This window comes from Siniperca chuatsi, linkage group LG15 (genome assembly GCF_020085105.1).
Source record: "Siniperca chuatsi isolate FFG_IHB_CAS linkage group LG15, ASM2008510v1, whole genome shotgun sequence".
NCBI lineage: Eukaryota > Metazoa > Chordata > Actinopteri > Centrarchiformes > Sinipercidae > Siniperca > Siniperca chuatsi.
This window is the reverse complement of record NC_058056.1, coordinates 13,055,106-13,078,817: the sequence shown is the minus strand read 5'-3', so window position 1 is coordinate 13,078,817 and position 23,712 is coordinate 13,055,106. Positions and strand designations below refer to the sequence as shown.

Genomic DNA, 23,712 nt, shown 5'->3' with positions numbered 1-23,712 from the left:
AAGGATCAGTACACCCAAACTACAAAAATAACACATTTTCTTATTTACCTTTAGTGGTATCTAGCCATTCAGCTGGTTTTGGTTTTAGTTATGTTCCTAGGTTTTGAGAAATATCTTTCTTTGGGTTTTCTACCTTCACCCTTATAAAATGGAGAGAAATGGAATTTTGTTCACGGCTTTTACAGCATGTATGTTATAAGCACCACAACTGAAATTCCATTTACTTTCATTGTATCAGGGTGGTGGCAGAAATCTGAAAAATAGATAAAAAAAAAATCAAAATGTCTAGATACCACTAGAAAGAGTGAGTGAGACTTTTTACTGACTCTAATCACACAGTGTAATTGTGGATGAAACCTAAAATCCCCTTCTCATATATTGTGTCCTGCCTGACCCTTTCTTTCCTCAGATGTAAATGAGTGCTTGAACCAAACAATGTGCGGTCCTGGTAGGTGTGTCAACACCGAGGGCTCCTATAGGTGCAACTGTTTCCAAGGATACAAACTCTCACTGGACAGCATTTGCCAAGGTAACTGTCAGTCAGAAGGTCAGTCAGACATTATGAACTTCCCAAATCAAAGTAACAGCTCTGTGAATAGTTCCCCACAGTGCTTCTACAGAAGCCACGCAGCACCATTGAAGGTTTATGAAAGGGCTACAAAGAGTTAGCGGTTGTCTTTATTTTCTGAGGCCCCCTTTTTCTTCTTCTGTATCTTCCCTCCAGATGTAGACGAGTGTGTGCTCCCTGGAGTCTGTCTCCACGGCCGCTGTGTCAATCTGGACGGCACCCATAAATGCACCTGTAACCACGGTTACCAAGTCACCTCAGACAGCAAAGCCTGTGAAGGTCTGCAACGGATTATCTAGAGCTGTTGGGTGTAATTCATCACTGCATACTTCTCAGCTGGTGGAGCTCTCACGACAGCAGAATAATGTCTGCAAATGATTTCTTTTTGTTAGATGTCAACGAGTGTGCAACTGGTAATGTGTGCCCCACGGGAATTTGCATCAACACTGCAGGTTCCTACAATTGCCAGAACTGCAGGCCTGGGTTTGGACCATCTGCTGATGGACTGAGATGTGAAGGTCTAATGATTTACACTAAGCTGCAGTTGTTCCAACAAACACTGGTAGATAGTGATAATTTGTCTGCCCATTTGTGGTGAATTTGGTATTTTTGTTTGCAGATGTGGATGAGTGTGCCCAAGGTGACTTGTGTCTTGGTGGGGTGTGTGCTAACACGGAGGGATCCTACACCTGTACCAGATGTAAGGCTGGCTACAGAGTGTCTCAAGACCGGCAGAGGTGTGAAGGTAAATTCAATCTCCAGTTGTGCTCCTCATTCAGTAAAAAACACAAGTTAATACTGTTACTACTGTTAAAGGCTTACTCAACACATCTGGGCAGTTTGTCAACTCACCATTAAAACTCCTTTCATGTGCAGCTGAATTCCCTCCACATATTATTCAGTATTTATAGTGATGTACATGCATGTTTGTGCTGGTGTGTTTCTTCCAGATATTGACGAGTGCCTGTCCCTCTCTACCTGTGCCAACGGGATCTGTCTAAACACGGAAGGCTCTTACACCTGTGAGAACTGCCCTACAGGGTACAGAGTATCATATGACGGGGAGCTCTGTGAAGGTTGGTTTATTCAACACCACTCATCCAAATGAACTCCTGCATAACACCATATGTACAGTATATTGAATTCAGCTTGATAGTGGTTCTTGCCTTTCATTGTGAATTTGGGTCTTTTTTCTTGGCTGTAGAGACACCCCTGTCCTGCACTGAATGTCTAACCGTCTGTGTTGTTTCCAGATATTGATGAGTGTGCGCTGCCCACTACGTGCCCCCAGGGAACCTGTACAAACACAGAGGGGTCCTTCACATGTGTCACCTGTCAACCTGGTTTCAGAGTCTCTGAGGATGGACAGCAGTGTGATGGTGAGGCTTTTGGCTGTGTTTGTGCAGGAATGTGCTTTTCTTATGTTTGTATACTTGAGCACAGGTGTGTGTAGCTTCCTCTTCTATTCAAACATGCCAGGCCTTGCCTTAATACCCAACAAAGTCGTGGTTAAGGGTGAATGTGCCAGCTGGTTCAGGTTGTATGTAAACAGCATCAGGTGTGACAGCTTTGACCCCAAAGCCCCATCTTCTTCAAAAGAGTTCAAAAGCCCAAAATACTCCTTCTAGACATCACATCATAGCTGGATCCTGAACCCCTCCGTCTCTGGCACCGCTCATCTGATCCTTGCTCAACACAATGAGACACCAGCCCTCAAATAGAACAAAATGATGTCAGGCAAATGTCCTGCAGCTAGCTCAGCTAAAAAGATAGAGGTGCCGACATTTGTAATTCCCAGTTCTAGTGATTATCGATCTAACTGATTACAACTGGCGGGCTTTATTTATTTGAAGCCAGAGATGGTAATCTGTGCTATGATGTGTCCATGTATTTGTGTCCAGATGTGGATGAGTGCTTGGTGGCTAACACGTGCCTGGGCCAGCTGTGCTTGAACACCCTAGGATCCTACACCTGCAGGAGCTGTGGAGCCGGCCTGCAACTGTCCGAGGATGGTTACAGCTGTGAGGGTAAAACTACCTCTGTGTTTACCTACCTGCTTAGAACAGTTTGAGCTGTCATTATTGTAAACTGGGGCCAAAGTTACCATGGACCACAGTAAAAAAAAGGAATGCATTAGAACCAGAACATGATTACAGAAAATCTTTACAGTGCTCAGTAATTTGTTATGACATGATTTATGAGATCAATGCAGTGAAACGGCTGCTTTGACGAATCCAGGGAGGTTAGATCTGTCATGACTTCATGGGAAGCAGAAATGGAATGATTATTTAAATGGATTCAAACATGGCCTCAGTTAGTCATATATACTGCGGTGTGTTTTTGAATGGAAGTGTGGGTCTAGCCCAGGAGGAAGATCCCCCACTGATATGTGTCTTGCACTGGGAAAAAGTTTTACAAAACAAGCCAGAGTCCAAGTCGGCCTCTGATAGGATTTTAATGGATGTCTCTGATGCCATGGAAAATATTAAGGGCTTAATTTGAAATGAAGTCAACCACTCCCTCTGCCTTCCACGTACTGCTCTCTCTGTTCACCCAAAGGCAAAACGAAGCCGTCTCAATCACTTAACAATGGCCCACTCTATTTTCTCCGTTAGAAATACAATCTGTACCGGCTCGAGGAATTTCCAATGATCACATAACAGCGAGCCAGTGACTGTTTGTAGATACAGTAATTATACGCCACCTGTAATAGCTTGCTGTTTTGGATTCGATGACCGTCCCGCATACTTATCTTTCCACCCTTTTTAATAAAACACTGTCAGTGCTGTCTAATAAAGAGGGATTTGCTTATTGTATGATAGGCTGAGTCACACTCAGCCATTAATAATTTTTTAACAGATAAGACAGTGAACGATCAAAAAGTGGACTCTTTAGAGGTCCCTGTGCTTGAAATGATAACCTATAGCTAACCTTTTCTTCTTCTTCTGCCTCTTAGATATTGATGAGTGCCAGACCCCAGGTGTGTGCCCCATGGGTGTTTGCACCAACACAGAAGGCTCCTTCTCCTGTATGGCATGTGACCCAGGCTTCACAGTGGCACCCAATGGGCTCTCATGTGAAGGTACAGTACAGTGGGTGGCTCTCTGTGGTCACTAAAATTCATGATTTCTGTGCAATCGTTTTCACAGTCATCCGTTCCAGCGCAGTATGACGTACTATAATAAGAATATGTCATTACTTGCTGATGTAGATGATGCATGACTTTTCTGACATGCTCACTGTGGTCTGGAAGCTCTTCGTCCAAATGACAAAACTTGGGCAAATTTGAAGTGAGACCCAGTGATTTACAGCTGGTGTGAATGTGTCATACTGATGACGTCTATGTGTGTGTGTGTGTGTGTGTGTGTGTGTGTGTGTGTGTGTTTGTCAATGCAGATGTAAATGAATGTGAGGACAACGGCCTGTGTCTGGGAGGCCAGTGCACCAACAACATTGGCTCCTATAGCTGCTCCTGCCCCACTGGTCTGGAGCTGGTGGATGGGACGTCCTGCAGAGGTATATATATATATAAATATATATATACACACACACGCACATACACTGTGGGTCATCTGACACATAAAATATACCATTAGTGGTTAACCGTTTCTCGTGGCTTACCTCATGTTGGCATCTTGACACAGCTGTGTGTGTATATTTGTGCTTGTGTGTGACAGATATCAATGAGTGTTTAACCATCGTGGGGATCTGCGGAGAAGGAGACTGTCTGAACACTGAGGGCTCCTACACGTGCATCTGTCCTGACGGATATACCACCATCGATGGAAGGACTGGCTGCCAAGGTACAGTAATACACTGCCGCAAGAGCACTAATTGCTATGGGAAAATATATTTCAGAGAATTTTATGGGTTTTGTGTAATTGGGTGAGGCAGAGTCAAAATTTGAGAAAGTTAGTAATAATGTAATAATGGTTTTAGCCCATATTGCTCAAGTCATTTTACAGTAACCTTGTTGGCTTGCACAAGTTTCTTCATTCAGTGCAGACAGGCTGACAGACAGTATCCACACCATATTGTCCTGGGTGCTGAGACCAGAACTGGGACTCCTGGCATGGGTGCTCAGGCCAGCCTTTCTGTGTAATGGGCCATGGCCTCATCGGCTGTCTCAGCTCACTCGCTCTCTGCTTGGACATCAGTTTGATGTTATTTCAGTCGCACCCAGCGACCCACTGGTCATAGCGATGGGAAAAAAATGTAGCCTGATCATCAGCTCAGGACGGCTTTTCTTTTCAACAAACTGGAGCATTTGCTGTCAAAATGCATGAAATAACTTTGGCTAGGATGTCAGAATTGGATCAGTGTTATTTCTGGTGTGTCTTGCTAGTGCAGTATGAGGTGAAGTTAAGTAAACGGCAGGTTGTCTGGCAGTGAAATATACTTTCGTGATGTGAAGCAGGTAGGTTTGGGTCCCTGGGTCCAGGCCTCTGCAAGATGCTGGCATGGTCCTCTAATGGGCAAGTTTGACTTACAGTAGAAGACAAGGATCAGTCCTTAAACAGGAGCATTCTTCCACTGAAGCTTTGGCCTTGGAGCACCAATCGTCCACAGACTGAGCAAACTGCCCAGCCTGTATCAGGTACTTTGGCTGCCCGCCACAACAAATACTAGGCTCTAATTATCCTATAAATCAGCAGTTGTCATATATTTTCTTGCAGCCTGCCATTGTGTGTACAGTGCTGACACAATGAAAGCCAGACCCCTCTGACATGAGCCTGCAGGGGGAGGTGAAAGGAGGATGATGGTATGTGAGTTTATGCGAATGAAAGATGAGTTTAGTCAGGTGAGGCCAAAATGATGCTTGGCCTTGACCAGGCCAGTCTTTCAGCAAAAGCAGAACACATGTAATAAAGGACTGAAACATATCTAAATTTAATTCCAATCAACAGGTTGTGCCATGGCCTTGCTGTGCCTTTCAATACATGCTTTGAAGTCCTTGAATGAACTCCAAAGCTATCCAGTCACAGTATATTTATGTGTTTACTTATAGTCTGGGGTATTGTTTTTTTTCTCCCTGTCTTTGCAAATGGGTGTTTACCTTGTCCTTTCTGAAAGATTCATCTGATTATCTAAGTTTGGAAAAGGAAGACAGGCTTTTCCCCAGCGATGAATTTCCCCCTGCTTTCTTGCCTTTTCCCACACCTTTTACTCCAGGTCCAAGTACCTTACAAGTTATGTTGTAATGCTGCAGTTATCCACCCATCTACAGCTAATCAAGCATGTCACATTCATCATTAATTTTTACGAGTTCGAGGGAAATGTTCTCAGCCTGAAAAGCTGAGGTAAATCTTTTTTCTCCCTTGTTTCCTGTTTGCCAGTATACTGTTAAGTGCTCCAAATGGCCAATGCATCTTTTGCTCAGACAAGGTCTTGATTACACATTCTTTTTGTGATACTTATGAAAAGGAGTGGTGTTCTCTGTGGACTTAATGAAGACAGAGGATATATAGTGATAATCAATAAGTAACAAATCTTGACCCACCCTTTCTCCAATTATCTCTCTTAATTTGTCTGCCGTTCTTTTCCCCTTCTCTCTGCCTTAGATGTGGATGAATGCAGCAAAGACAATGTGTGCATCCGGGGCCAGTGTCTCAACACTGATGGCTCTTTCTTGTGCTTGTGTGAGGCTGGCTTTAAGTTCAATGCTGACACGGCTGACTGTGAAGGTAAGACCGAATAAAACTCCCTTGTGATGTCCTGTTGTGCATGTCTTAGTGATTATTGACCCCAACCTCTTCCCTGAGGTTTTTTATGAGTAAACCAACATGTCAACATTAGCTGTTTGATCGTCAGGCTACATTTAGGCTTAAGCGTACCCAGTATAGCACAGCTGGCTTTGATTGATTATCTATAGCCAGTGAGGACTGGACTCCAGTGAAAGTGTCCAAGCCTGGCTTAGAGGCTTTCCTCCATGGTCTCAGGACTGAGGGGTGCCTGAATTACATGGCTGGAGCCCTGAACTCCCTCTCTCCTGAGGGAAGTATGAATGACCCTATTGTGAGCAGGAGGTGTTTCTCCCTCTGGAACGTCTCCCTTTAGCTCCTTCACAAGTTCTTTGGTTGCTGTGATAATATTGTTCTTGGCCATTCCTGTTGCCTGCTGCGTTTACTGAGGACAGCTACACCACAGGCCTCCTGGCCGACTCCTGCTGCACAGACATTACACTGGAAGCAGAGGAGCAGTGGCGGGAATATGAGTGTGTGCGGGGGTGCATGCGTCCGTGTTAGTGTCTGATTGCACATGTGGTTGCGTTTGTGCCTCTGTTTGTCAGTTACTAACCAACATCTGTCTCTCTCTCTTTCACTGTGCAGACCAGAATGAGTGCAAGGAGTTTGGAAGCTCAGTGTGTGGTACCTGGCGCTGCGAGAACACCATCGGGTCCTATCGGTGCTTCATGGGCTGCCAGCCTGGTCTAGAGGGAGAAGACACCACAGACTGTGGTGAGTGGTCAAACCGCATATAGTTAAAAGTCTAGCACACACAATTATGTTAAGAAAAAACAGGCACATTTTAGGCTAACTGTAGGCTGAAGCAAAACACGTAGTATGCATTGTATGGCTCTACTTATTTTTGTACCCTGATTCAATCCATTTACCATTTGGGCTGTAGTTAAACACTCTACATACTATTCAGGACTCTCCCTCCCTGCACAGATAATGATATCTGTTTGGCATGCAGACACAAAGAGGCTGATGTGAATCAAAAGCTATCAGGTACTCGAGGTCTTCATGTGCAGGAGGCCATGGGGGAGATGAGGAGAAGTGGCCCCTTAAATTGGGGCACTTTAGAAAGAGGAGTCATTGAAGGCGGTGTGAGGCCAGCAGCTGATAATGGTCTCCTCCTCCGGACAACGGAGCTAATGGAGTGCCTCTGGCAGAGACACAAGGTGGAAATGGATCACCGCTGTTATTCTTTTGAGAGTGGGGATGGGATTGTCAGCCCTCCCGCCCCCCAACTGCGTTGACTGGCCAGGTTTGTACTTATGCTACAGCTGGCCAACAACAACGGACACATGTCCATGACCTCCAGAATACATGAAGCCTTCTGTGTTTACTGGCACGATTAGACACCTGGGACTTGAGATATTGATGGGGTTTGTTGCACAATGATTTGAGTTTATCACTCTTTATTTTGTAGTGCAGTATTGCTTGTCTTTGTTGCTCTCATAGCACCATAAAACAACAAGTCTGGTTTATGAGGACTACAAGAGACAAAAACAAAAGGCCAAATATTTTCCTCATATTAGTACAGAATCCAAACAGTCACCGGAGAGTGACAGGGGAAGAGGAGAAAGCAGTCTGAGAGCATCAGAATGGAATGATGTGTTGGACTGCAGATGGAAGCTGTGGGTGTTTGCGGGTGATTGTGTGTGTATGTGAGCGCGAGTGTGTGTGCGTGCATGTGGTTAACTGTGGGTTTTTGCATCCTCGCTTGTGTGTTTGTGTTAGAGAAAGAGAAGCAGAGACTATAACCATTGTAGTGATGCACTCGGATTGCGGTGCGGCTTTGCATATTCTCATGACCCTGAGTTTTTATTGGACTATCAACAGATGGAGATCAGGGGAGAATATGCGGCTTGCAGTGCTGATCAGTGACAGATCAGACCTCCGCCCCCTCCATCACCCTGATCCCGGCTACGTGTGGCTGCCTCCTCACTGCACTTTATGATGTTGTGTGTCTGGCACCAGCTGAAGCAGGGGCCTGTAGTGTGATAAGGGCAGATTGAAACCAGCTGCTCACCTCCGCTCCTTTAGTGTCAGAGTCAAAACACTGCTAAGCAGCTCATACAGGTTCAAATCAGTGTAGTGCTCATTGGTGGGTGATTTAAATATACATCTCTGGTAACTGTATTAGGGTCCAGGCACTTCCACTGCCATGTATGCTAAATGGGACCTGATTGAAAAACCTTCACATTGTCCCCTATGGTGCCACAAAACTCCCAGTTTGACTTGTCTGAATGGGTGCCCAGTTATGACTGACCGTCTTTCCCCTGTTGCTATGTTGTGACGCCAGATGTTCGTGTTTTCACTAGACCCCACAACAAACACTCGCACAGCTCAACACTGACTCACAGCCCCACTTTGAGAACCAAGCCCTCTCACCCTCAGAAGTACAGCACTACACACAATAGTGGCTTGTTTCACCTCACGTTAGGAAGTTGTGGGAGATGCTGCCGTCACCCCAATAAAAGTCCTGGGAGGGAGCTCAATTACTCCGGGGCATTTTTGTCTGCTTGTAAAAATCATCAAATATTTAAGAAGAGGCCAGACGGTGTAATTTGCAGTTTCTGTGAGGGGCGTTGTTTTATTTTTACTCACCGGCCTTCGAAGGGGCAGCGGTTGTCTTTGGCTCTGCTCGCAGCACTCATTTAGATTTAGAGGCCATAACACAAAAGGGAGTAACAGGGTTTTTTCCGCAGCATCACGTCAGCTGCAACTGTGCTATGAGGGCTGCATTCAGCTCTGCCATGATGCTGTACACAGGGCTCCTTTGGGCATGTGAAAAAGGCAGTATGTGTGTATTTGCAGGTTATTGTTTTTTAGCTTTAATTCACCATCGTGCTCATAAATTCCCTCAAGCTATGCCTTGTCTTTAATAAGGCTTGCCCAAGTGCGGAAATTGTCTGTGGTCACACTCTTGCCAACCTCCCATCCCTTTAAACGTATAGAAATCTAAAGACTTTACCATGTGTGTGTGATTGCTCGTGCAGATGTGAGATGATGATTTTTCTTAGAAGTGCACACGATATGAAAGTTTGACATCCATTGTAGTTAAACCAAGACAGGTTGTAGATGTAATGTCAGATAAAGCACACAAACATGCTTCCCTGAAAACAAATACCTCATCTCATCCTTTCCCTGTCACGTGTGAAATAACCTCTGCATATGGGTCCAATCAGACAAGTGGCTGCCCAGAGAGTATGGGAGAAGTGTGGGCTGTGGAGGGTGAGCCAACAGTCACTGATGCCTATATTCTTGTTGCCTGCCACCATGTGCTCCACATTAACACATGGCACAGAGACCCACACTCCCTCCTTAACCCCCCAATCACTGCATCACCGGATCCAGGAAGCAGGTCCTCCTGGGTCGGACCATTAGGATAGGTGCCTATTGGGCCGGGTCGCCCCTTAACCTCAGCTCCCCCCATCTCAACTGAACTCTTCACCCTCCTCCCTGCCTCAGTTCTTCCCTGCAGGCAATTAACAGCTCTGCATGTGTCCTGACGTAACTTATTATTACATGGAAAGACTAAGAAAGGCAACCCCACGTCCTGCTGGTATGAGACTAGCTCTTGGTGGAGTTATCTCATTTTGTATTATTCGTTTTTTCCCACAAACCATTAGCAAGCTGACTCTCTGCTTGGATGACAGATCTAAATGGCTGGTCAAGTAATGCTGCCACTCAAACACAACCGGAGTCAGATACACAGAAAAACAAAGGCCATTAAAATTGTTTTGGTCTTGATGTTCTCATTTCTCCCCGGGATGATACTTTGATTGCATCTCACCGCAACATGTGGTTTGCACCAGATTTTGTTCCATGTTACACATGAATGAAAAGCCGCCTGCAGACACTGATTATTTCATATATTAGCAGAGAGCTTTCATCGCCTTCTTCCCAGACCTCCCAGCTGGCGGCCGCTGTCATTCCAACATTCCAAACTCTACTTAAGCTCTTCACACTTGAGGAAATGTTCCTCAAACTCTGATATACAATACTTTTCACCTTACTCTGAGAATACTCTTCATTGACCTGTGGGAAAAGTCTTCCCGAAAATATATTTTTCAATTACACGTAATATCCAGTATCCAAAAAACTTCACCACTTCTACACGAGTTTGGCATCTCAATCCACAGCTGCAAAATGCAAATCCAATGGGTTGGCGGTTCAGTATGTGTCCATCCATTCTTCCTCTATCATCTTGCAGCCATTTGAGCCCACATGTCTATTCTAGCAATTTAGGTCCTTTTCAGCATTTCCTGTGAAAGGTTTTACAAACGACAAAGGCAATTTTGTCTCTGCAGTTTTATTAGCTTGTGGGAGCCCCTGTCTCTGACCCCGGAGGCATGTTGGAGAAGTGGCCAAGTCAGGACAGGAACACTGACAGAGGACTTGTCCCCCTGCAAGCCTGAGAAAGTAATTGTCTGTGTCAGAGGGGAAGACAGGCCCCGGCCAAGCGCTCTGTTAAAATCAAATGGCTTGTGGCTTCTCTGGCCCACTTTCTTCTTTTCTTCAGTTGATACAGCCTTTATGAGCGCTCAGAGGCAAAATAAAACTGGTTTAGACAATATGTGAATGACAGTGCTTTTCACTCCATAAATCAGTTTGTTTTAAACATCTGAAGTGCCACTGGACTTTACTTTTTGTCCTAACTGATGTTAGGAGCAGACTTATCCAAAATGAGCTTTACAAGCATGAAACTGTTTAGTGGAACTGAGCAAAATGTAATTTAAATATTCAAGTTGTTGTGATTTTGTCTGTATTTTCTTTCCCGTATTTGAAATTGTTCTTCCTGTTTTTCGAAAATGTGTCATCACTCCAGTGGACTTTCTGTTAGTCATGGAAACTTTGATAGGAATGGTCATGGAGGGTTGTTATGAAACTAAAAAGTAAAAAAAAAATCTAATCATGCTTACGATAAAACAGACATAGTGATGCGTCCTCTAATTTCATCAGTGCAGTTCATATCAAGTAACAGTCCTGTCTGTCATAATGTTCTCAACTTAATGACTTGCAGAAAATATACAAGCACTGACTTTTATCTCTGACTGAGGAGTTTTTGCTGACTTTGTTTTTTAATTTCTAAACTGAAAAGAACAAGATGTGGTTTCTAACATTAGTTGTTGAACACATTTCTCATAAACTTATCTTCAAAAGATGCTAGACCAGACCAGGATGAATAGGCCTTTGTGTTTGGCTGTTTATGCTCTTTAGAGCAAGTAAACACTCACTAAAATAAACAGTTCAGTATAACTCAAAAACTGATAAATGGTGATTATGTCACAAGACTCACTAACTTGTCAAAATACAGTTAGGTTAACACAGCAGTAGCAAGCCAAAGTGACTAGAGAACAAATTCATGTGACTAAAGTGTGATCATTAAACTCTCTGATTGCTTTTTAAACAATTATAATCAGACTTACCCTCCAGCAGTATCAGTCTTTGGCCTCTCTGCTATACTCGAGACGCCAAGAAATACTAAATCATGTATGTAAGAAATTGCTAACAAATGTTGCCTTTAAACAGCCAGTGGTAGGGAATCAGCACTGCTGTTACATGGTCCAATGTTAACAGCCTCAGTGTCACTCTCTCTCACACTGACATATAGCATAAAGTCTCTGCACTGGTTTTATTAAACTTGTTTTATGATTTATCGCCATGCAAACAACCATCTACTGTAGGCTATGCTCAGGATCCTTTCATATTGCCATTTTAGCTTCAAAGGAGATTTACAGCTGGAAAAAAAAGGTTTTAACATGTTCATTGATTAGGATGGAAAGCAACCCCTGTCAAAATCTCTTCATGCCAAACCTGAACTCTCAGCCGTCTTTCTCCAGCTGCTTGTCTGGGTAAATGCTGAATGCTGGCTGCATGCCGTAAACTCCTCCGTCTCTTAAATTTTGCCAACATCCCAGTGTCCAATGACACTACCAAAAAACATTCATTTGCAGTTTTCCAGATCCACGCTGCACTCAATTTGACTGTGTTGATGCAGAGAGAGTCTCCCTGAATTAATTTACAAACACCAGAGTTTGAAAACCCTTTTAATGAATTGTCTAATCTGTACACCGTTTCCTGACATGTTATGATGGCAGTGATATTTGTTGTTATTGTAAGGTCAAAATGGTAGTGATGTTTATTTTGGCAAAGCAGTGGCATGTTTATAGAGGTAATATGAAAGTCTATTGTGCAGAGCAACGCTGTAAATATTAATGCTCACCTCTCCGTGTGCTCTCGCCTTGCAGATATTGATGAGTGTGTCAATGAAACCATCTGTGGGAACCACGGCTTCTGCGAGAACACAGACGGCTCCTTCCGCTGCCAGTGTGACCAAGGCTACACCAATCCACCAGGAGATATGAGCAAATGTGTTGGTCTGTAACTGCTCGCCAATAAATATTCACTGTTCATTACTGCTTAAAACTTCTTAAAAACTGTGGTGATGCTTTTTCTAAAAATCCTATAAAAAGACCAAAACCAACAATGAATTGATCCTACTAACAAGTATTTCCTGTGTAGCCAAAGCCTGATAATTATAACTTATTCCTCTGTCATAGAGCTCCATTGTTGTTCAAAAACTATATAAAACACATCAGTGAGCCACACCGTTGCACTGGTTCCTTCATTACGATGAACATGGACACTAGTTTATTTTGAGTCAATCCCACATACACTGTGCTGCTGCTGTAAATACTCACAAGAGCACCAATATATATGTATAAATCCGCGTCTGAAAATAGTCCCCAACAAATGCTTTACACCTGTTTGAGTAACGTTTGCTAAAAACTACAGTGCCAAGCTGCTTGAGGAAATTATTTATCCTTTTTTGAAAATGAAAGTATATATTTGTGACCCATTTTTAAAGATTTACATCTTCATTAGGAACCAATAGGCTTGGGGTTGAGAGCCACAGATAGATAGAATACGAAGGTCAGAAAGTATTGAGAGACGCACTAACGCATTGTTGGAAAGCAAAAAACATTAGAATATCACCAGGCTTATCTTTTAATTATTGTGTGTGACTGCAAATACTGTTTGTTTAAGCAAATTTGAACACCTTTTGTATATACAGAGATGAGCTGATTTGTTCCAAAATCTGATAACAGCCACTCAGAGAAAGTGTCTCCTCTTCATGGAGAATGATTAATCATACAAATTTAGAGTATATAAAGAAATGTAGACTCAATAAGAGAATCAGTCACTACAAAAAATGTATGTATCTATAATGAACTTGTGGATGATTTCTTTCTGTCAGCTTGATATGAATTACCCTTCCAGTAATGAGATGATAAAGCTTATTTTGTGTGACCTTTACCACGACCTTGTTGAGCGCATGCCTGTGTGTATGTGCCTGATCCTTCAATGACCTCCTCTCCTGTCTTTCTCAGATGTGAACGAGTGCGAGATGAGCCTGGCGCTGTGCAGGGAGGCCCTGTGTGAGAACTATGATGGCAGCTTCCTGTGCATCTGCCCCAACGACAATGAGGAATTTGATCCCATCACCAGCCAGTGCCGCTCCCTGGGTAATAGAGCAGGACTAGCACTCACAGTGACTCACAGGACTTAATTCTCCATCCCATCATTGACGGAGACGGAGTTTTCCCTGATTTAATGAGCCGTCTCTCATTATCCAAACAACAAGGGTGACGAGGTGGACATGACTTACTCCACGTCTCGTAGTTTATCTTTTGACCTGGCTGTTTCCATTTGTTTTATAGGCTAGGGTTATGGTTGGGTGGGTTGCCTAAAAATTTGTATTAGCTTAATCCCTCAAATGAATGATGAAGTAATTCCTCCAGTAGAGCCAAGTAAATACCATAAGGGCCTAGTTACTACAAACCCATTTCCTCACCAAGAACAGGGATAAGGTGTAGCTATTGGCCATTAGCACTAAAGACCATGCTTTCTCTTCCGTGTGAAAATTATCTTGAGTGCAAAGGTTACAGATATGCAGTGTATTGCAATTTCAGAATGACAGAAAAGGCCTTTTGAGTTATGGAAATACCATCACATCTCCAGCTTGATGGGCATATGTGTACACGAATTAGGCGTATTTACATTATTAAGCGGAGCGCCATCAGCAGGGATGTTTTTTCTTCTGCCTGGGCACTAAACCCCAGCTATGCCTTTGTGTACCTTTTTGCCACATTCCGCTGTTTGCTTTTGACGTGTGTTAATCAATCATGTGAGAGTGAATGGTGTGTTGACTCACATGCCAGTGTTTCCATTTGGCTAAGCCGGCAGCTTAACGGTGAAATGCCTGAGCCCATGCCTTTGGACAAATGAGCAGGCTCAGCAGTGGCAGGTGAGGGTAATGCACTACCTGCTGGAGGCATGTGGACACACTCTGACGGATGAAGAGCGGAGGCCACTTGACGCTGTTATTGTGTGATGATATACTACTGAAGTGTAGGATCTACCCACCTTTATGTACTGGGAGATTTGTGTTCAAGCAGTTCTATCAGTGAGCATTGGCCCTCCTGTATTACCAAATCGCCACAGGTGCTTTTCTGTAGCTAACCATGACCTCTGACCTTCCTGCTTTCTTTGTTCATCTACAGTTGATATTGACCCGAAACCCGCTGCTCCAGTCCCTCCGTCCGCTCCCTCAGCCAAGGAGAGGAAAGAGTGTTACTATAACTTGAATGACGCCAACTTCTGCGACAACGTCTTGTCTCGCAACACCACCAAGCAGGAGTGCTGCTGCACGGTGGGGGCAGGCTGGGGCGACAACTGCGAAATCCATGCCTGTCCTGTCCCAGGAAGAGGTGCAACAAGCATGTTATATTATGTGATTGCTGCTTTTTTGTCTTTGTTGCATCTTCCCTTTCACTAATGGAGCCAATTTTTATTTTCCAGATGATTACAATCAGTTGTGCCCTCATGGCAGTGGATTATTACCCCTGCCTGTTTCCTCTACACAAAGTCTGGAAGAACAGCGCCCTTACATAGGTACCCTCGCTCATACATACTAACTTATTTTATTGATATATCTGAGCTTTTATAGCTTCCCTTCACATGAAACTTTACATTGGCACAGAAAGGTGCAATGTCAGCCTGTTTTATTTCCACCTGCATAAACTTTTAAAGCCAGATAGACAGACATAATACCTCTTCACATTTACGAGGCTATCTCTACAGCTAGCCAAGCCTTAATGGGATACCTGCATGTATACCTGACTAATTACTGTAACCATATTGTCTCCTGACAGCTTCTTACAAGAGGAATGAATGACGTTTCAAGTATTAACAGTGTTAATGTTTTGACTTGTTTCTTTCCATCTCACTTATGCAATACCAAGGTGTGAATCTCTCTCTCCCCTCAGATGCAAATGAGTGTGAGATGTTTGGATCAGACATTTGTAAGAATGGACAGTGTAAGAATCTCTTTTCTACCTATACCTGCTACTGTCGCTCTGGCTTCTACTATGACAACATCCGACTTGAGTGTGTGGGTAAGAAATGACATCTGTTTTTAACATTTAAAAACATCTATATAACAATAACAGATAAACTGGGATTTTATAGGTATTTCATCAAATTAAACCGTATTCAAGATGATTTGTCACCTATGTCTCTTATGAAGACCACAGTTTCCATAAACCTCATTGCTTTCAGCCTACATTTTGATTTTGCACTCCATGCATCCAGCATCCTCAACCAGTATGCAACACCAGCAATCCACCATTTTATACAGAAAATCTGATTCAGTGGCATACTATCAGAAAATGTATTGTAAAGGTCTTCAGAGGCTGCCGATCTTTTAATCTCATGTATCCTCTAGTTTGGGTAATGCAATGTGTTAAAATTTTATGAATTTTTACTGATGATTAAAATGCTGGATGTTGCACTTTAATAATTTTAACCACTTTTGAATTATCGCTTCTTAATATTATAATGTCTTTGTGCCTCTCTTTGTAAATGTGTTTTTAGATTATGATGAGTGTGGATTTGGTAATGCCTGTGAGAATGGAGTGTGTGTGAACACGGCCGGGTCTTTCAACTGTTTCTGCAGTCCTCCATTAGTCCTGGACAGCACACGACGGCACTGCATTGGCCTCAACACCACAGAAGGTTTTAAATTTTAAATTGAAATGTTTCACAGTGGTAGAATTTTTACTTGTTTGTATTAATCGAGTACTGCTTAGAGCTTTAGAGCAGACCTGAAAAAAATTCCATTTAGCAAAAATGATTTACATTCTTTGGTTCTAGCTTCTGAATTGTGAGGATTTGTTGCTTTTCTTGTATCATTGGAAATGTAATATCTTTGGGTTTTGGATTGTTGTTCGGACAAACAAAGCAATTAAAATACTTCAATTTGTGCTCTGGAAATTTGTAATGGGCATTATTTACTAGTTTCATATACTTTATAGTTCAAACAAGTAATTGCTTAATCAAGAAAATAATCTGCATCATTAATCTTTAGTTCTGTTAGACATTCTAGAGCTACTTCCTGGTTCATCTTTGACCCACTATACTTAGACAGACAAAGAGTCTTTATTGTCCCAGGAGGGAAATTTGTTTTCATAATCTGCATATGTTAGCATACAAATACATGAAACAAATATGGTGGAACATATGAACATAACAATTGGAGGTGGAGAACAAAAAGGAGTGCTCTGAGTTTACAGAGTTTATGGATATTAGTGGTCAAACTGAGTTTATTGTCTATAATGAGATATTTGAATCTGTCCAACTGTTTTGCTGTGGATGGAGGTGGGATTCAGTCCAGTCCTTAGAGTTGAATGCTTGCAGTTTTCAATGCAGTGGACGATTGTAATGGACACTTTTCTTTTCACTACCACAGAATGAGATTTAGGTAATGCATACAGCTATATCTTTAGTTTATGTTTTTTCTCTGCCTCATTGTGAATCCCTCTTCATTCTCTCTCCCAGAAACTCTAGAGCCTGATCACAACGTGCACATGGATATTTGCTGGCAGGGTCTGGAGGGGGACAACATGTGTTCGAGACCCTACCAGGTACACAGAACTACATACACTGAATGCTGCTGCCTGTACGGCATCGCCTGGAGTGGACAGTGTGCCTTCTGTCCCAGGAGAGACTCTGGTGAGAAACAGGATGCACATAAGTATAATAATTCCTGTCTTCATAATAACACATAAACTGTTATTAATATCCAAAATATAACTCCACCCTTTGTGCTGCTGTATTCAGAGGACTACATAATAATGTGCAACCTGCCTCGGAAAGGAGGTTCAGACAGCCTGCGAGAGCGGCCAGGATATGAGTATGGTAATGAGGGGCCAGAGGATCCTGTGGAGCCTTTTGTTCCTCCATACTTTGACAGTTATGGCAACCCTGCGGGACCCTATGACATTCCTGAGAGCGTTCCTCTCTTCAACGACAATGACTACAGCGTTCAACAGCCGCTTGTCCGTGTTCCCGTACCACGACCACAGGAGCACCAGCCACAACCAGTGGATTCCTATGCTGGTGGGTATCTGTATCCTTCCAAGACAAGTACACACTGTAAAGGTTTTTCATCCCCAATATGTTGATAGGTTGGAGTATTTGTGTATAATATACAGTATACTATATATGCTGTAATGCAGTGGTAAATGAAATGTGTGTGATGTATGAGCTTCAGCAACTGACTCACTCAAAGAATCACCAATATTTGTTCCCTAAAAACCGCTCATAGCTGACCAGTGATGGGCAAAGGCATAAAACTCATCAGCAGCATTAGCATAATGGAAAGTTACAACATTAAAAGTACAATCTTGCATTCAAATGTTAATTTAAGCAATACTATATAAGTAGTAGCTCTACCTTAAAGCAGCTATAATTGATATTTTTATAATAACAATGTGTCAAATGACAATGTAAGAACAATGTCACAATGTGTAAGGGGTCATTTGTAGAGAGAATTATCACCCAAATCTGTTTTATAGTGAGTTTCAGCTCATTGTTTAGTTGTCTGGACTGATAACAAGGTTGTCAACTTGTTAGCATTCTGCTTTCCCCAAGTGGCCAGAAAAATCAGTTATTGCAGGTTTAACATTTAATTTTGCAGTTGGGCTAACTACGGTAATTCATTTACAGTTTTGTTGAGAAGTTTAGCACAATATTTAGCTTATCATATGTTACATGTAAAACATATATGCTGCAAAGTAATTAGTGAACTCATTAGTACCTCAGTAAATGTGTATTGTTTTTAAATATGAACAATATAGTTTACTGTATTTTTTTAAAAAAAGCTTTTTTTTACATGTGTTTTCTTATATACTTTTGTTTCCAATCAGAGCGCTACGATGGCTTTGAGGGTCTCCGAGCAGAGGAATGTGGAATCCTGAACGGGTGTGAAAACGGCCGCTGCGTTCGTGTGCGAGAAGGTTACACCTGCGACTGTTTCGACGGTTACGAATTTGACCTAAATAAGATGGCCTGTATAGGTGAGTTCTTTCCCCAGGATCTTTCTCAACAGACCACCCACATTTAGACTCTGTGTTCCAAGTAAAAATGTTCAGGGACTTCCTAGAATCAATAGGGAATCAATCACAATTTAATCTGGTTTCAAAATGTGGTGTTGAATCTTGAAATCAAACCGCAGTGAACTCTCCCTTCAGGTTTAAGCCTTCTGGAGCCAGGTCTTGGATTAATTTCAGTGAGGTAACTCTTCATGCAGTATATCATCAAGCTCAAGGAGAAGCTTTGAATTTAACAACCTTTCATTAAGTTATATTTTATGGGAACCTAATGAAAGCAGTTTACTCCTCAAAACCAGTGTGTTACCCTTTGGTCTGAAATTCCCTAGTCACACACTGCCAAGAGTAAGGAGGCCTTGAATCTTAGCCACTCAGTGTATTACATGAGATATTATATCTTTTAAGTGTACTTTGTTTGTTTTTTAAGAAAGTGAGACTGTCTTGTTGTAATGAAATGCTATGATTACAATATTTTGTCTGCACACGAGCTTATCATCTCCAAGGCCTGACGTTTTCCCAAGGAAGTGATTGAATTCCAACACTGTGGAAACATGTGGGAGCTGTGCAACTCGTGCCATGCCTCCTTTTATAAATATCACTACCAGCGATTCCCCAGCAGAACATGACATAAACAGAAGGAGGGTCATTTGAGATTGACCGCTATGAAATGACAATCAGACCTCCCGTGCTGAAGAAGGGTGGAAAAAAACACTTGAAGGCCAAAAGGAAACATAATCCAGTGCATTGTTAATTTTACCATCATTCTGAACAGTTCAATGATCGAGATGGCTGGGAATTCAAGTTCAGATCCTATCCAGGCGACACGCAACATGACGGCATGTTTGATTAAAGATATAAGAGATAAGATATTATGCAACATATCATTGGTGTTGAGTGAAAACCTTGTACCTCCAAATGTGAACTTTTGTGGAACAAATGAAAACACATTTGGTTATTGCTCACAAGATTGCATAACGTTTTCAACAATCTCACCTCCAGGTCCATTTAGTAGCTGTTGTGGACATAGGCCAACTCTGTCGCAGTGAGCCATATATCAGCTCTATATGAAAAGCATATAGCTTTTGATCATATCACATGAACTTTATCAGCACATGGAGTTTGCCCAGTTGTCATGAATTTGTATTGGGGTGCAACTAACGATTTTGTCTGACCAACAGTCCAAAACCCCAAAATATTACATTGACTATAATATCCATCCATCCATCCATTTTCTACCGCTTGGTCCCGTTAGGGGTCGCGGGTGACTGGAGCCTATCCCAGTGACTTTGGGCCTTAGGCAGGGTACACCCTGGACAGTGGCCAACTCGTCGCAGGGCTGACTATAATATAATTTACTATAATGTAAGACAAAGACAAGCAGCAAATCCTCACATTTAAGACACTGGAACCAGAGAATGTTTGGCATTTTTGCTCGAAAAATGAAAAGATTAATGGGTTATCAAAATAGTTGCTAATTCATTTTCTTTTGGTCGTCTAATCAATTTATCGACTAATCATTAGAATTGTAGATGTTCAAATTTCCATTTTTTTCTGAGCACTTTAAGGACTTCTCTTCCATGTTAGTTTGACAGTTGAGTTTTAAAGTAATTTTTTTGAGTTTCAACTCTGTCTGCTGAGGAAGGTCATGGGATATGACAGAAAGCTCCAGAACAGTTGCTAAATGAACTTTGAGGTGAGGTTGCTTTGTCAGCTGCGTGTGTGTTTCCAAGGTCAAGAATGAATTTGAAACTCAAATTTAAAATACAGAAATTACCAAAATTGGAGTTAAGAAGATTAGAGAAGGAAGAAAGGAAAGGATGAAGGGAAAGAAGGGAACGAAGGAGAGAGAGAGGGAGGAAGAAGAGGAAGGGGGAGAAAGGAAGGAAAAGGAGGAAGGGAGGAAGGAAGGGAGAGAGGGTGGAAGAAGGGCGAAGGGAAGAAAAAGGGAGGAAGAAGGAGGGAGGAAGTAAGGAAGGAAGAAAGAAGAGAGGGAGAAATGAAGGAAGAAAGAAAGGAGGGAAAGAGAGAAGGCAGGGAGAGAGCGAGAGAAGGGGGGTAGAAGGGAATACGAAGGGTTGAAGAAGGATGGAGGAAGAAAGGAGGGAGGGAGGAAGGAAGGAAGCAAAGTTAAAGTGAAATCAGAAGTATGAATGACTTTTCTATTCCAGTATCCCACCACTCAGCAGCAGATGTGGCGCAGGCAGCTGTTTCAGCTGTGAAATCTCCCTGCTGACTAACTCGTCATGTCTCCTCTTCCTGCAGACATAAACGAGTGTGAGGACATCAGCGACAAGGTGCCCTTGTGTCAGAACGGGCAGTGCACCAACACAGAGGGATCCTACAAGTGCACCTGTTTGCCGGGCTTCGTGGCCTCTGCCAAGCCACACGAGTGCATCCCAGCGATCCCAGAGTCTGGGCTTGGGGAGACAGGAAACTGAGACAATGACTGTTGGAGCGCTGGCTTTTCCTGCTCCCTCAAAGATCACCTTACACCCCTCGGCCCTTTCCCCAAGGGCCTGGCACTAAACCTCCAACAGTACTGCTGAGACGTCCAAACACGTTTCCCTACATACAGACACAAACATAGATACAAAAGCACACACACTTGCGTTCAGCACAGAACACATTCAGATCCCCCTTCATACACATTCAAGAGGACCAGGAATTGTGCAGTGAATGTATTACATGGGATTTAGTATTCACCAGATATCCATTTGCCTAAAAGGGATGTTGTGGACTGATCTTTGTTATTCAGTAAACCCAGGCAATTTGATATGCAGATATATTTTCCACATTATTTTCTCTATCATTTTTTTTTTTTTTTTAGTTGTGTTATTTATTTCATTTACATGACGGGCCTCTGCAAACTAAGAAAGCAACCTATTTCAGAGGGCATACTTGATTCCTCTTGTTTTTATTTGTCTCACCAATTGACCTCAGAGACAGCGTGGGGAGATAATAAATATCTTTTGTAAAAGAAGGAATGTCACAAGAAATCAGCCACTCACAAATCAGCTTGTGTTTGCCCAATATTATCTCAGTCATTGTAATTAGCATTGACCTTGGACTAAATGGATGCCAGGGCTGACAAACATCAGAAATTCAAAGAGAGAACTTTTCCCACAGCTGCCTTTCTATTCTTCAAGATTAACTACGAGCTGAAGTCAAAGAATCTCTGGACCAAGAACTGGGAAGTCAACACAGCCAAACTTACACATCAAAAACTTCAGCCTTTACGTGGACCTGGAAAGACTGTAGATGTATATGATGATCTATGTAATGTTTTCGTAAAAGGTGCAATAGGTATAAACTGCCTTCCTCTGTTTGACACCATTTTAACAATCTTAATACCAGCAATGAAGTAGGAAAACATGGACTCGGTTGCTGATCCCAATTTATTTCTTCTTTTTTTCAGTATTAACTTGTTTTATAGTTCTGTAAAAACCATATGTACCATAACTTATCAAAGTTTGATTCTAGATTCTAGCCTAACTTCTGACACTACAGAAGATAAGTTAGTTGAAATTATCCACAACTATCACTGCTTAAAGTGAAAGATAGGTTTTATGTACCAGTATCACACAGGCAAAAGGATTTTACATTCAACCGCAATGCAATTGGATCCCAGATGTCACATCAGACCATTCCCATGTGTGCATCTCTGAATGCATGTAAAGACAAAGGCTTTGTTGGAGAGGTTTGGTATATTTTGTACAGATCTAGTACTATGTATTATTTTTGTTACATATTCTCTTAATGCATTATAGCACAACCAATACTTTGTTTGACATAAAGCATAAAATGTAAGAAAAATCCGGCATTATAGCTTTGTAGATTTATACATGTCTGTAAAAATGTTTTTTAAAGCATATCTTTTTATGTATGAGGAGAGTGGCTGACACTGTACCAGAGGAACTGTGTGTATACCCTGCCCTGTGGAGCAGACAATGAAATATATTTTTTGGAAGTGGCAGCACTGTTCTAATCACAGACATTTTGTCTCTTCAAGTTCATTACAAAGACAATGCTTTTGAAATGCAAGCACCAACTTCTGTGCGTCACAACTTTATGGCTAAATATAAGTAATTGTGAACATTATTTCTTTTAGTCTCTGTTGGATCCTTATGGCATGGATCTTTAATAGACAGTATCGGCCTACTCGTTTAGTTTCTGAACTCCCACTCATACGTTTTTGTCTTTTATATTCAGGTTTAAGAAAATAATGGCATTATTTGTCTAATGGACTGAACTTCTCTCAAGAAAAAGTCTAATTCTAACTTTGGAGGATGACAAAAAATGACAACTTATGCCCTTCATAACCTATAAACCTACAGTTGTACAGATGTCTCCACTTGATGTCCACTGTACTTTACTGTGCTATTCAAATCGTCGCCTGAACTGGACCGGAAGTCTAACATTTAGGTCAAAGTTGGAATATTTAAAGCCTTTCAAAACCGCAAATAACTTGAGATAAATGTCTTGTTGTATAGCTGTGGTCATTGGAAATAACATGCTCATTCATTTTGTTTACCTCTTGACTGTAATCATTATCAGTCATAAAAATAAAAACATAAAAAATGTCAATGTCTTTCATAATTTACTTTGAAAAATGGCACCCAACACACATTGCATTTATCATGTGTATATTCAAATAGTAATTTGCTGCCATGGAAGTTTGCTCTTTGTATTAAAACAACAGCAGTAAGTTTGTTAGTTGTAGTATGTAGTAGGCTATACTATGACTTCTACTGAAAATAATTAGACATTAGACATTATTTTTACACTAAGCAGTGTAGTTCTTGAACTGTTTGGTTCAGGTATGTATATGGATCGCTGGCACATTATTGTGTAAGTGTGAGGGAAGTGGAAGTGAAAAGGAAAATCTTAATCTGCAAAGTAGCTATATCTGCCATATGAATGTAGTAAAGAGTGCAATATTTTCCTCTGAAATGTAGTG

General features: G+C 42.0%; 1 protein-coding gene across 2 annotated transcripts in view; it reads left to right on the top strand.

Moving 5' to 3' along the window:
• Positions 1–23,339, top strand: part of LOC122861463 (latent-transforming growth factor beta-binding protein 2-like) — an 84,439-nt gene extending 61,100 nt beyond the window's left edge. For both annotated transcript variants that reach the window (XM_044165907.1, XM_044165906.1), the window contains 22 exons: positions 410–529; positions 725–847; positions 961–1,086; positions 1,188–1,313; positions 1,519–1,644; positions 1,822–1,947; positions 2,470–2,595; positions 3,525–3,650; positions 3,965–4,084; positions 4,246–4,371; positions 6,130–6,252; positions 6,898–7,026; positions 12,552–12,680; positions 13,695–13,829; positions 14,868–15,074; positions 15,166–15,258; positions 15,633–15,761; positions 16,240–16,380; positions 17,203–17,376; positions 17,485–17,763; positions 18,573–18,722; positions 21,018–23,339. In XM_044165907.1, coding sequence (XP_044021842.1) covers positions 410–529; positions 725–847; positions 961–1,086; positions 1,188–1,313; positions 1,519–1,644; positions 1,822–1,947; positions 2,470–2,595; positions 3,525–3,650; positions 3,965–4,084; positions 4,246–4,371; positions 6,130–6,252; positions 6,898–7,026; positions 12,552–12,680; positions 13,695–13,829; positions 14,868–15,074; positions 15,166–15,258; positions 15,633–15,761; positions 16,240–16,380; positions 17,203–17,376; positions 17,485–17,763; positions 18,573–18,722; positions 21,018–21,193 — 3,110 coding nt within the window. In that variant the 3' untranslated portion in view covers positions 21,194–23,339. The remainder of the gene's footprint in view (positions 1–409; positions 530–724; positions 848–960; positions 1,087–1,187; positions 1,314–1,518; positions 1,645–1,821; positions 1,948–2,469; positions 2,596–3,524; positions 3,651–3,964; positions 4,085–4,245; positions 4,372–6,129; positions 6,253–6,897; positions 7,027–12,551; positions 12,681–13,694; positions 13,830–14,867; positions 15,075–15,165; positions 15,259–15,632; positions 15,762–16,239; positions 16,381–17,202; positions 17,377–17,484; positions 17,764–18,572; positions 18,723–21,017) is intronic.
• Positions 23,340–23,712: the final 373 nt, after the last annotated feature.